The 13,173-nt window shown below is 36.6% G+C and overlaps 1 protein-coding gene across 1 annotated transcript in view; it reads right to left on the bottom strand.

Annotated features, from left to right (window-relative positions):
* POLA1 (DNA polymerase alpha 1, catalytic subunit) overlaps positions 1 to 13,173 on the bottom strand; it is a 214,148-nt gene that overhangs the window by 71,023 nt on the left and 129,952 nt on the right. Inside the window, exon 34 of the mRNA XM_085302080.1 lies at positions 369 to 485. Within this exon, the coding sequence (XP_085158206.1) occupies positions 369 to 485 (117 nt within the window). The remainder of the gene's footprint in view (positions 1 to 368; positions 486 to 13,173) is intronic.

Below are 13,173 nucleotides of genomic sequence, written 5' to 3'. Positions count from 1 at the left end.
GCATCAAATCCAGTCAGACGAGAACCAGATGGCAAAAAAGCAGGAAGGTTTTTTTTGTTGTTTTGCAAGTTTGTTTTTGTTTATCTGTTTTAATTTACCTGCATTCTGGCAGAAACACTCCAATAAATTCTAGTTTGCTGGCCAAATGCTGGTCAGCTGGAAAATTTCCAAACACGGCAGCTGCTTCAAAAGCAGTGATGGCATAGCTTAAACATGGATTAAGATGAGCATAAAACAGTCTTGTTTAAATAATAGAATGAAAAATTCCTGCTTAATCCTGCTACCTTTGAAAGGCAGAGTAAATGGATTTGAAAGCTTCATGAGAATCTTGCCCAACCATTAGCAAAGATTCACCTCAAAACTCTTACCTCTGGTCTTAGAACAGCCTTACTACAGGCCTGGCATACAGGACCATGCCGGGAAAAATTGAGGGGAAGTCGACGGGTTCGATTCTGGCAAGTTGGCTCCTCACATACTAACCAACCCTGTAGAAAAAGTAGAATAKGAAAAAGGGATTTTTACTATAAATTCAAGTTTTTTATCCATCCAAACAATGAATCATACTCAAGGAAGAAAAAAAAAAGCTTTAATGTCTTCTGTAAAGACAATGCTGTAATATGCTTTGCAAAGATCTAAAATTAGAAATAAAGAAACGAAAATCTTTGTTTAAGATAACATAATCAGTGGTGGAGAACAGAATTGAAGCTTTCACATTCCAAATCCTATGTTCTACACACAGAGTCATCCCCTTCTTGAAGTATACAGGAACCTTTGCTCTTCTCTTCTCCAATTCACACAGTTCTAAGATACAACAAAATAACTTCGTMTAACTGTGCAAACCAAATAGCAAGGTACTCCAGAGATCAATAACAAACTAAATTTTAAAATAGCATGTGATTTCTTTGCTTGTGCTTTAGAGAGGAAAAGGTTTTACAAAAAATTTTTTTTTAGGTTTTCTGATGACAGACAACATATTCAGTAGCCCTTGACTGATTATTCCCCTCACCTCAATGAATCTCTCCAAATGCTCTTTGAAGCAATGTAAACTTCTAGCATCTGCAAAACAACTACATACTCTATGAAAAAGTATCTTGTTTCTTTTGAACACATCATCTATTAGGATTTTCTTTTTTTTAAATGTCTTCTAGTGCTGGTATTGGAAGAGACTAGGAATAATCATTTTGCATTCATCTTTTCCATGCCACTCATGATTTCATAGACCTCTATCACATCACCTGCAATCAAGCTCTTTTCCAAACCACAGCCCTAATTTATTTAGTTGATCCTCACATGGAAAGCACATCTTTATTGCCCTTCTCTGAATGTTCTCCAGTCCATTTTTAAAGTGTGGGGGGGGAGGAGGGGGGAAATGGGAGAAAAGGAGAGGGAGATGAAACCAGTACAGCACACTGTATTCAGGATATGGAAGGATCATGAATTTATATAGAAACATAAAGCTATTTTCTATCTTGTTCTTTGCTCCTCTCTTAACTCCTTAAATTCTGTTTGCCTGAAGCACTACTCAATATTTGAGCAATAAGTAGACATTTCATAAAGGTATTTATTATAATCTTATTCTTAAATGGTAACATTCAATATGCACATTGTATGCAAAATTAGGATTGGGTTTTTAGCATCTGCATCACTTAACATTAATCGACAAAGGATTTCATTTCCCAACGTTAACTGACCAGCCAACTCTGTATCAACAAGGTCTCTGCTGCACTTCTCAAACAGTCCCTGCCTGTACTACTGCTGAGTAGTTCGGCACTGTTAACACACACACTGATTTGAGATTATCACACACCTCTGCTGCTGTATTCTGCTCTGTGAATAGTGACCACTTATTTTCACCTCTGTTTCCAATCTTCTGGTTTTGTTGCTCCTGCAAGGAAGCTGAATCTAAACATAGTACGACTGCTGGCACTTTGAGAGAAATATTATGAATCAGAGGACAACTCCAAACGTTCGTTGCTTCCTTTCTCATTGGCTCTTTAATAACCTCTCTCAACATCATGCTCTGGCATGACTTCTACCTAACCTCCATGATGCCGATTGAAGTTTCCAATTATTACTGTTTCCTGCAGCAGGTTTGCTGATGATACCAAGCTGGGAGGAGTGGCTGATACACCTGAGGGCTGTGCTGCCATCCAGAGAGACTTGGACAGACTGGAGAGTTGGGCAGAGAGGAACCTCATGAGGTTCAACAAGGGCAAGGGCAAGGTGCTGAACCTAGGGAAAAATAACCCTAGGCACCAGGACAAGCTGCGGGCTGACCAGCTCTGGAGAGAAGCTCTGCAGAGAAGGACCTAGGAGTGCTGGTGGATGACAGATTGACCATGAGCCAGCAATGTGCCCTTGTGGCCAAGAAGGCCAATGGTATCCTGGGGTGCATTAGGAAGAGTGTTGCCAGCAGGTCAAGGGAGGTGATCCTGCCCCTCTACACAGCCCTGGTGAGGCCTCATCTTGAGTACTGTGTCCAGTTCTGGGCACACTGAAATCTTCAGACACCAGATACTTAGATGAGTACTGAGAATATCATAAGAACCACTGTGAAGGAAAACTCCAAAATCTTTTTTGGAAAGGATAACCAAATGTCACGTATCACCCATTAGGTTAATTCTTAGAGGAAAAGATACGCTCTATGTGGAAAGCTGTTCATGCCATGTTTACTTATTATGTGGTACCTACACCTTCCTATAAAGCATCTGGCAATAGTCTGACACAAACAGGACCTTAAAATACACAGCCGGGGGCAGGGTGGGGGGAAAACTAACCCATCTAACCATTACAGAAACCCTCCTGTTTAAGTGCATAATTGTTTCAGTTGTAAGGATGAAAAGAGTGTGTGTGCACACAGGAGAACATTCATGACTCAAAACATATTAAATGACTACATTTGAACTTCAAGACAATTCATTATACCACAAAAACAAAGTGTGAAAACTACCAGATAGCAAGGTATTTGGTTCGGGAATGCAAGTGCAACTGAAAAAACAAAGCCTGGAATGGGAGCAGCATCACAACTTCAGCTGAGTAGAACACTCAAAAACAGACAACCATGAAAATAACACTTGATGAAAGTAATTGCATTTGGTTTCTGCCACCAACTGGCATTTTTAGTTAATGATTAAGAATCAAAGGACTACACCACTTGTAAGGTACTGCTTCTATTATCTTATAGGGAATGCATAAAGACTGTTCACTCAAATTATCATGAAATTATGACATTTGAAGCAAGTTTCTTTATGCAATTGTTTCAGTCTAATTCAGTTACTGTTGAAGAAAGAGCTGGGAACTGCTGGTCACAAAGTAGAGAAGGTGGAAAGAATGAAAGAATCTGCGTAAAATAAAAATAATAGCTTATTTTAGGATAAAAGTTGGCATTCTAATCAAGCAGTTCATTACTATTGTATTTGTTTTTAACAATTAAAGAACAAATTATCAAAATGTATAACTTTCACTAAAAGTGTATTTCTAGATTAATTATATTTAAAAAWAGAGCTCTAAGCTGTAAAGGTACCTGCATTAAAAAAAAAACACGCAACAGTATCTGTGACACAGGAACTAACTAAATGTCCCTTCAATTCATATAGAAAATAGTTCATGTAATTTGCCTAGACTTCCTACCAGTTATAATTAACATTAAAGAGGTCTTTTCTTCTTTGTCACCTCTCTGTTCAGGACTTATTTGCGTTTGTTTGTACTTACTATCTGTTAATCTCACTTAACAAATGACAACAGTAACTGTTGCTATYATGCATGGAAATTAAACGTGTAGATAACTGTGTTAAGGGACCTATTTTTGAAAAAAGCAGTATCAGAAACATGTCACTCTTTATGTCTCTTGTTTTGCTTTGATAATTAAGCTATGGTCTTGATTTGTTTTAAATAAAAAACTTTTCCATGGACATGCATCTTGCAATCAAACTCAACACATGCATTATGTTCTGATTCAATTTGTTCAAGGGCATTATTGTTAACTCTCATTTGATCCACGTCTATTGTCTTCACTGACCAAACAAAACCAATCCTTCATTTCCCAGCAGCTATCATTGAGTCTTTAAATTAATTTGCAATAGATCAAACAAAATCATAATAGGAAACCTTCAGGTTTGTTATACTTGGTGTCTGCAACATCGTGGAAAATGAAAGTCAATTAAAAAAAAAAAGAAAGAAACTAGCATTTCCAAACATCCTGTCTACAAATGCTTAATGCAGTTCAAAATATAAAAAATGTAAGTAAAGAAAACTGAAGTAAATGTATAGTATCAAAAAAAATCCCTGGAGAGTACTATGTCCACAAACTGCAGCTAATACGGAGAAATTTGCAAGTCAAAAGTAATTTTCTTTCTTGCTAAATCTGTTCCTCAGAATTAACCCTCTCTCATTCTAGTGATCAATAAGCATTAATATATTGCTTATATGTTGCATGTTTGTTTTTTAATGCAGAGACAAAATAGAGAGAAGAGGTTTTGGAACAGCCCTTAAAATAGAAGTTACAGAAGTAAATGACATACATTTATAGAGCTTTATCTTAATAGCTTTTACAAATTACATTTCACACAATACAGTTTGGTTGCTTGCCACAGAGGACTGGAGGTGGCTCTTGAAGTCATTTCAGTTCTGTAGCTAGTTTCCTGCCTTCAGACACCCTGGACACCGAGGGACTATGATGCTTTAGGTTCACAAGCAATGCAAAAATGCGGTAGCAAAAAAGATTTCAGAGATCTCTATCAGTCACTATGGAGAAGAATTCAAATGTAACTAGTGCTGTAATTAGTGCTTGCTTTTCAATAGTCTCACTCTCCATTGAAGAAAATCTTGACATGGATTTTAAAAATGGGATCTTGGTGGACGACGTCCAGTCTCTAGATGACTGGAATATCCAACCTCAAGCCTTCTGGACCAAACCCTATGATTTCCTCAGCCACTCTAAGAGCTAGAATTATCACTTTATGTTATCAAAGTATCCTAGAAAGGGAAGTGTGGGAACATGACTTGGACATGCTTTCCTAGTTAACCATTATGAGCTTTCTGTTCTTGTCACTGATCACCAAACTGGCTTCTGGAATACTTAATGTGAAAGATAACAATGAAAATTTTCTGATTGAAGTATCAGCTCTCTTTTGCGAGGACTATGCTTGCAAATGCATTTTATTTCCACTAATTCCAAGAGTAGAAGGCTCAAGCCCATTTTTCCTGTTACAGTCTATTTTTATGGACAGTGTTGCCTAAGTGGACCAGGACAAATCCAGTGAAGATGGCTCTAGATCCTCTGGAAGGATGAGGTTTACCCAATTTATCAATAAGTATCAAATTTACTGATACCCTCATGCCAGTATCACAAGGTTGATGATTTTTATGTGTCTTGTGGCAATAATGGTCTTGATTCAGTGAACTGAAATTACTCAAATATCTCAAGTTAGACCTTTTAAGAATTACATCACCATTTTGMACTTCAAACACCAAAGGTGGTATCAATATCCACTCTAAGACAAGCTACTGCTGTAAAGTCAGGGGAGTTTTTCCACTGTGTATCAGAAATTCATGACCTTGAAGTAATTTCAGCTTTCAAGCACCTTCCTTTTTTAGGTCAGATCAAAGAAACACTCTAGTAAGAAGAATGACTGTAACTAATGCATTTGCACCATGTTGGTGATACATCTCATCAGGAATGAAAATCTGAGTGACAGTGAGAGGAACTAGTGTCATGCACCAGAATTTCACTACCTAATACAGACTTGAGTGACACCTACTACTGCTACAGTCCAAAGAAGAAACCCCTCAGGACAGGAATGTTATCACAAATAGTGAAACAAGATTTCACATGGGAAACTCACTTACTGAGTTGAAGTCCAGCATAACTCAGATTCTTCAGGCAACATCCCAGTTTTTCCATGGGAAACATTCCTGGTAAAAACCTCAGAAGACCTCTTTCCTGAAGAAACCAATTCTACTGCTGCTAGACACAGGAAAAGCACAGACTTGTTCAATTTTTGAAAGGGTTTCTTGAGAGGAAGGACTCAATAAGAAAAGGCTACTATAGGCAATAATCAGAAACACAGTACTCTCACCTACAGAAAGATTCACATGCCTACAAAAGCTGGAAATTTTTCCTCTAACATTAGAATCATGTCACAAATGCACTCCTTCATTATCACMAATAAAGTTCCAGTAATATTTGTGCCTCTTGACGTAACTGGCATTTTCCCCCTGGTACTTCCAAAGAATGATTAATAGCAAATGAATAAACAGACCCCCTCCCCAAAAAAAGACACCACTTCCTGTATTTTGGGCTTTTGGGGCCTTCTCCAGGCACCATGCAGAAACAGATTTTATTTTAAAAAGATTTACTCTATTTTGTGAAGTTTTTCTTTAAACAGGAGAAAGATTATGAATTCGAGTGAACACAAATTCATTTAAAGTGCTCACCTACAGAACATCTAAGGTATCTTGAGAACATCTGCATTCATTGAGCCATCTGTACCAGAGACTACTGCTAGAGATACATTCTTAAGGACAGTTCAGACATTAGAAGCTCCTTGGAAGTAGTAACTTCCAAACCATAAAACAAGGTATTTCTAAAGCCAGTAGAAAGTATGCGAAACCTCACATCAGTCCAAAGCACTCTGTTCTCAAGAAAAACCTGCCTCTAATAAGATTATCATATGCTCTGCAACCAATGCTTCTTTGTGAAGCTATGCTGTCAACTAAACATTTTGTGATCCCTTAGTGCCTGTCTGCTTTATATACTTTTTCTTACCCAGCTAGTTGCTTAATCCTGATTATTCCTCCAAAGCAAGTTCAAAGATACTTCAGATAGTTGCTTGATCAATATTATGGATGAAATAATCTTTTAGTGAGACTAGCAAGAGAATATCACTGGAATACATTTAGACAAGGAGGGCTGCACACTGGTGATATCTTAAAACATCTGACCCAGTTAAATTAAGAATCACACAAACAAACCCTAAAAACCACAGTGACAGATTTAAAACCAATCAGTGACCCAGGCTTCCAGATCAGCAACTTTTTCAGGATTCTCCAAGGTAGGAGAGGAGATTTTATATTTGTCAAGCACAGACACCAAACACTAATAATAAAAACATCTGTGGGGCCATGAGAAGGGTCCCATTCGCCAAAGAAATCCCCAGGGCCTGCAAAACCCCTTCATAGCTAGGTTCAGACAAATTTAGATCTCAAAGTAGAGTATGAATAGATGCCAATTCCTTTCTGCAAAAGAGCTGGAATTCCTACTCTTTTATTATTGATATACTAGTCAYTCCAACCTTCCTGTCCACTTTGTTAAAGTTTTAACAGGAAATAACAGGAAAAGTCTCTCCGTTACTTTAATATGTAAAGACTTTATCATAAAGAGATCAAATCATAGCAAGTCAGAAGCCCATATGTCAGGTTCAGGAGATCCCATGCTAAAGAAAAGATATTTTCTTTAGAATTTCATTCTAGAATTTCAAGACGTAAAAGAATTTCTAAATGAAAAGTGCCTGTAAGTTTTCTTGAACTGCTGTACGTGCCTACAACTTCTATTCAAATCAAAATTTCTTGAAATCGACCTTATTTAACTTATATTTATACTGAAATCTAACAAAGGAAATGAAGGCAATATTTGAAGATGTCTTGTTTCAAGATTTTATACTTCTGTCCTCGCCATAATGTTTAAGCATCTCCCAATAACAAATGCCTTTGATATTTTCACAGACTCAACAAAATTATTTCATAAGAGCAGATAGGTCAACAATGTGTTATTGATGCTGGCTGACTTCAGTTTCCGCTTTTTAAGTTTAATTGGGATAGGTACCATGTTAAACATATTGCCAACCTAGCAGAAAGCAGAAAGGAAAGATATTGCAGCATATACTCAGAATGCACCTTAGATTTGCATGACTTCCCGTAAAAATTTGTTGTACAGCTTAACTCTCTTACCTGGGAATGCTTAGCCCCTGTTCTCTGGTATTTGGTTACATATTGCATGTATCTGTGTTTAAATTCCAAGAAGCAATGGAATTAGTTCTGGTAAATCAGCAATATGAATTTGTTCTTTAAAATTTATACTTAAAACTAACAAGGTGTTCATTAAGAGACCTGATCACAGCTCCACTGTATTATATGGCTATCCAGATTACAAACAAAGGTAAGGAACTATTTTCTTTATCAGCTCACTCCTGTCCACTGACTTCATATTCAGCTTTTTATACAACGAATATTGCAGTTAGTTCCTYACCCAGAAAAAAATGTGTTACATTTCCCAGTATGGTATTTTTAGTCTGATGCTACCTGATCATCCAATTTAGGAGAAAAGTAAACAGCGAGCACGACATTTCACACTCCATTTCATGCTGCCTCTCTTCCATTGAAGATATGATTTCAATTTCTTTTCGAAGCACTTCCACATTTCCAGGGCTTCTTGAGTTTTGGCCTATATAATTGATCTGAATTTGGCTGGGGGGATGGAGTAGATTAAAAAAAAAACTCTCATAAGGAAAGAAAACCCTCTCTTGGATGGTTCCTTCTGCTCCTCTTGAATTCACCATTTGCCTGAGAAAGCATTACCTGACTAAGCTGACTAATGGCTAGAAGCGATCTTTCAGGAAAACCACAGAACTGCCTCTTAAATGAAAGAATGGTAAGAAGGAGATATGAATTGTTTTTGAAAGCATGCTACTTCAAAGCAGCACAGACCATGGATGGTTGGCTATACATTCAGTATTATCATCACAGGAATCACATTAAAGGATGTTATCAAACTGAAGCATGTTAGCCAACAACTTCCTAGTACAAGGCAAATGATCACTTTACCACCCAATGAGGCAGTACTACTGGTAAAAGGAAGGATTACCTCCTCTAATATCTACTGAAACATCCTGTTCTCAGAGACGCTCATATCTTATCTCAGTTCCCAGGTGGAAAGCTGCTAGCCCACACCAGTCCAAAGACAGCTGTGATCAGTGGGACGCACATCCCTAAAAGATCAGGTGTGAAGGTCCAGAGCAACCAGACAAACTATAAGTAAAGATAATGTAGCTTAGCTAACTTGCTACCATAAAGAAATTACGGCAGAAAAAACTCCAACTCTTTCCTGAGTGAGTTTCCCAGTAAACGTGAAGTGTCCTTCTATCTTGAAAAAGCTGATGATCATTAGAACATGAGAAGTAGTGATGTAGGTTCCTAGCAGTCACTATGAAAACTGAAGTTATCTTTCACATCAAACTGCTCTGACCCAAACACCCAAAAGCAAGACTCATATCTAATTCCCTTGAATATTATATAGAAATTTGACATAAACTGAATAGGATTTAGCTGTACAAAAGAAATCTGTCCCGTAAGCCTGTATTTTAGAAATTTATTCACTAATCACACATAGTAAATAGCCATTAATAAATTGGCTACCTCAAGGATCTATCAGTAATACATGGATCATGCGATACAACATAAGACACAACCTATCACATGCCTATTTTTAGGCTCCTGAAAATGGAACTTACTAGAATTTCAAGAATGACATTTTCTGATTCAAAAATAACAGAACTTAAACTGCCTTCTAACCAAAAACTGAAAAGAAAAACAAGAAGTCACCCAAGACAGAAAAACCTCATTAGTCTGCAGAAAATACTACAGCAGTATCTAGTGTATCAGTTTGACCACTAAAATCTCAGACAAAAATCAGAGTAGGAGATAATGGAACAGGCAGAAATGCATCCTATCACCCCAAAAGAACCCAAAATACTGAAGCTAAAGTACAAAATTCTTTAAACAAAATTATCAAACAAGACAGAAGTAAAGTATATCATATAGGTCAATGTAAGAGTTTTACATATTATTAAAAATTGATTTTTAAAAAAGACATCTTTAAATATACAGTCATATGTCATTTCATAGAAGTTATTTGAAACCTATCGATCTCATTTGTGCAAAGACCAGGCTCTGTCATCAACCTGCTGAAAGGATAATAGAGCACTCCAAACCCTTATGACAGGTTAGATGCAAACAGTGGCCCTCATTTAAACACATGTAATAGCACCACAAGTGGACGAATTTCAACCTTAACAATTGTACGTTCTACAATAAATTAGCAAGTGTGTTCTGATTTATTTCACATCTAAGCCAATATCTTGGTCATGTTATCTTCATTTACAATAATGTTCTAAGCATCAAAATATGCACCCAAAACCATTAAGAAGTAGAGCACAAATGTTCAGACTAACATACTGCTCACAAAGACAGCCAACAATTACCACCAATTTTATTTTACTTTTGCAGGACATTACCAAAGCAGCTAAACTGGACTTCATGCAAGCAATGGGGGGAAGACCTGCTTAAAATGACTACATAAGGAAAATTACACTGAGAAAGAGATCAGAGAAAGATGTCTTATGTATTTCTGTATGGACAACTAAAACCTCTAGAAGGATATTCAAGTCTATTCTCTAAAATATTCTCCCTATTCATACAACTCAAAGCAAGCCACATTCTTAGGCTATAATAGGTCACAACTAAGTACAGTACCTTGCTTCAGAAATAATTTTGCTTTGTCTGTCAACTGTCAACAAAGCACAAAGAGCTCACACAGTCCAGCCATGTATTGTTTGTTAAAGAATCTAGCAAATAGAAACAGTAAGGACTCAAGATTTCATAAGATCTGTGCCTTTGCTTTGGTTAGAAAGCTAAAAACACCCTCCTTCCCTGCTTCTTCCATGATTTCTCCCTCTTCCCCCTCCCCTCAAACATATGTACATTCCTTGCTTTTTTTTTTTTCGTTTCCTATCACAGAATTGTTTTGTAGGAATTTCTGTACAACATTAGATGTAATAAGGAACACACAAAGAATATTTGACTTTAACCACGTATATGGCAATAACAGTAAGACAGTCAGCTCAAGTATTTATTTCCAGGATGTAACAACAACAACAGCAAAAAAGACAAAAAGAATGTTTATGCAAAACATTTACTTTTGCAGCATGGTTATGAACATCTCTAAACACTGAAGGAGTTAATGCATTTCTGAAAACTTTAAAAATAATAATGCACATTAAAAGTACATACATAAATACGTAAATTYAGAGGAGCTCAACAGAATAAAAAGTAATGATAGAGATGACCAGACTGTTGAGACTATTTTCTTAAACTAGAAAAGTTTAAGGCATTACTAAGCAATGTTTGTTCATTTAAGTTTAATTATTTTCTCCTTGAGAATGGCACTAATGAAACTGAATATCTTTCATGGTTTCGAAGAGCAGTTTGAATAGTCTGTAAACAGGACTGAGGGCAGACAAGAGAGACTGGCTGAGCTGGGGGGTTGCTAGGTGATGCAGAATGTAAACCCACAAACTTGTTCAGGTTTACTTTGCTTTCATGCTGCTCTCACACAGGCTCTCCAAAGTTCTAAGAATTAATTTCCAGGTAGCTATTTAAAAACAAAAAGCCAAATAATTACAAAACAAAAACAAAAAACACTTTAATCCTCTTCACCTCTTCCCTAGCCAGCTCCTCCCACATAAGAAAAAAGTAGAAAAGGGAAAGGAAATTCATAGCTATAAAGTGCAGGGAATCACAAGGTTTTGAATATGATGACAGCAAGAGGAATATTCTGTATAGATGTATTTGTACATAATAGTTGAGGACTGGTGATTATGAAGAATTTTTCATCTTTTCGGATTAATTTTTACTTTTCTAAACATAAATAAAATGTTTTCTAGAGCAATATTTTGGTAAATAAATATTTAAACTGGAAGTGAAGAATTTACTAAAATTTCCACTGCAGGTTACAAAAGTAAACTTTTCAGTACATCCATTTGTTTCTATTTCCATCCTTTTCAGAGCTGTGGTTATTTTTTTTATTATTTTTTTTTAAAGTATCTGATCAGAGATTGTCCGGTAAGAGCACTTTATTAGATCATCAGTCAGAGGGTTTTACAAGCACCAAGAGCTATGGGCTCAAATGCAGCACATCAGTTTTAATAGCCGAAGGTCTAATAGTAAACTGCAGATACTGCTGAGAACTTTCCATGCACTGAACTCTTGAAAAAGCACCATCTCTCAAGCTTAAATGCAGCTGCCTCTTTCAATGCCGCAAATGGGTAAATTTGACAAAAAAGCCACCATTAAGACTACATGAAAGGCTCAAGACAACATCCTTTCAATGCTTTGTACTTCAGTAATCAGATGTACTTACTCACCCCCTCCCCCAAACCCGATCAAGAACTATTTCTGAATGGTAGGAAATAATTCCACTTTGTACATCTTTTAGTTAATCAAGACTTTCTATTCAGCAATTTGACCTTTTGTTCAAAACAGGATTATCAGTTTTTTCGCCAGTTACCAAGGGCGACTCGCATGGTGAACATAATTGCAATAATTTGCAAAACACCATGGCAACCCACATTACAACTAGGTAAATACTGGTCTTTTGTGCTACATTGTTATTTTCAGAGATGCTGAAGTCAAAGAACGAATGACAAATGAACACAAAATTTATATTTGCTTTGTCTCAAAAGAGAAGAAAATTGATAACAAGAATTGGGGGGAAACCGACTACAGCTGTAATTTCTAACTTGATTAATTAGGATGGTAACAGTCCTTAACAGTATATTCAACAAACAGCCCTGACTTAGTCTCTCCACCCACCTCTCTCTCTTTCTACACTACTACCACTAACCCCCACCCCAGACAAATTTTTTCAGCTAGGAGAACAAACAACTCCATTTGCTCTTTTCTTCAACTTAATGGAATCCTTAATTACAGAATATTGTTCTCCTGCTCTTCATTACACTGAAAACCGAAAGTGAGAGAGAGAGAGGAGGAGGAAGAGAGTGCCAAGCAGACAGGGTAGCTACAGTCATCTTATCTGCCTYTTTTTTTTTCTTATTTTTTGTTCACAAGATGAGACGGCATTTTTTTTTACTATATTAGCAGATGCTGTGTAGCAGATAATTAAGTAAACTGTTTCATGCTCAACTTCTCTCATTGGCAGCTTTAGTAAAACATGAAAGCTTATGTCATGACATGATTAAAACCCAAAATCAGAAGGGAAGTAACTGCTTAAAAAAGAAAATTTACTCTTAAAATCACCAGATTGGCTGGTTTCTGAGAGAATATTTACATTAAAACATTTGCCTGTGAATAATATTACGTATTTAATAAAACAGCTAATAT

The sequence above is a fragment of the Rhea americana genome, unplaced genomic scaffold, assembly GCF_003343005.1.
Source record: "Rhea americana isolate MKP2758 unplaced genomic scaffold, rheAme1 scaffold_184, whole genome shotgun sequence".
Classification (NCBI taxonomy): Eukaryota; Metazoa; Chordata; class Aves; order Rheiformes; family Rheidae; genus Rhea; species Rhea americana.
This window is presented reverse-complemented; position numbering and strand designations above follow the sequence as displayed.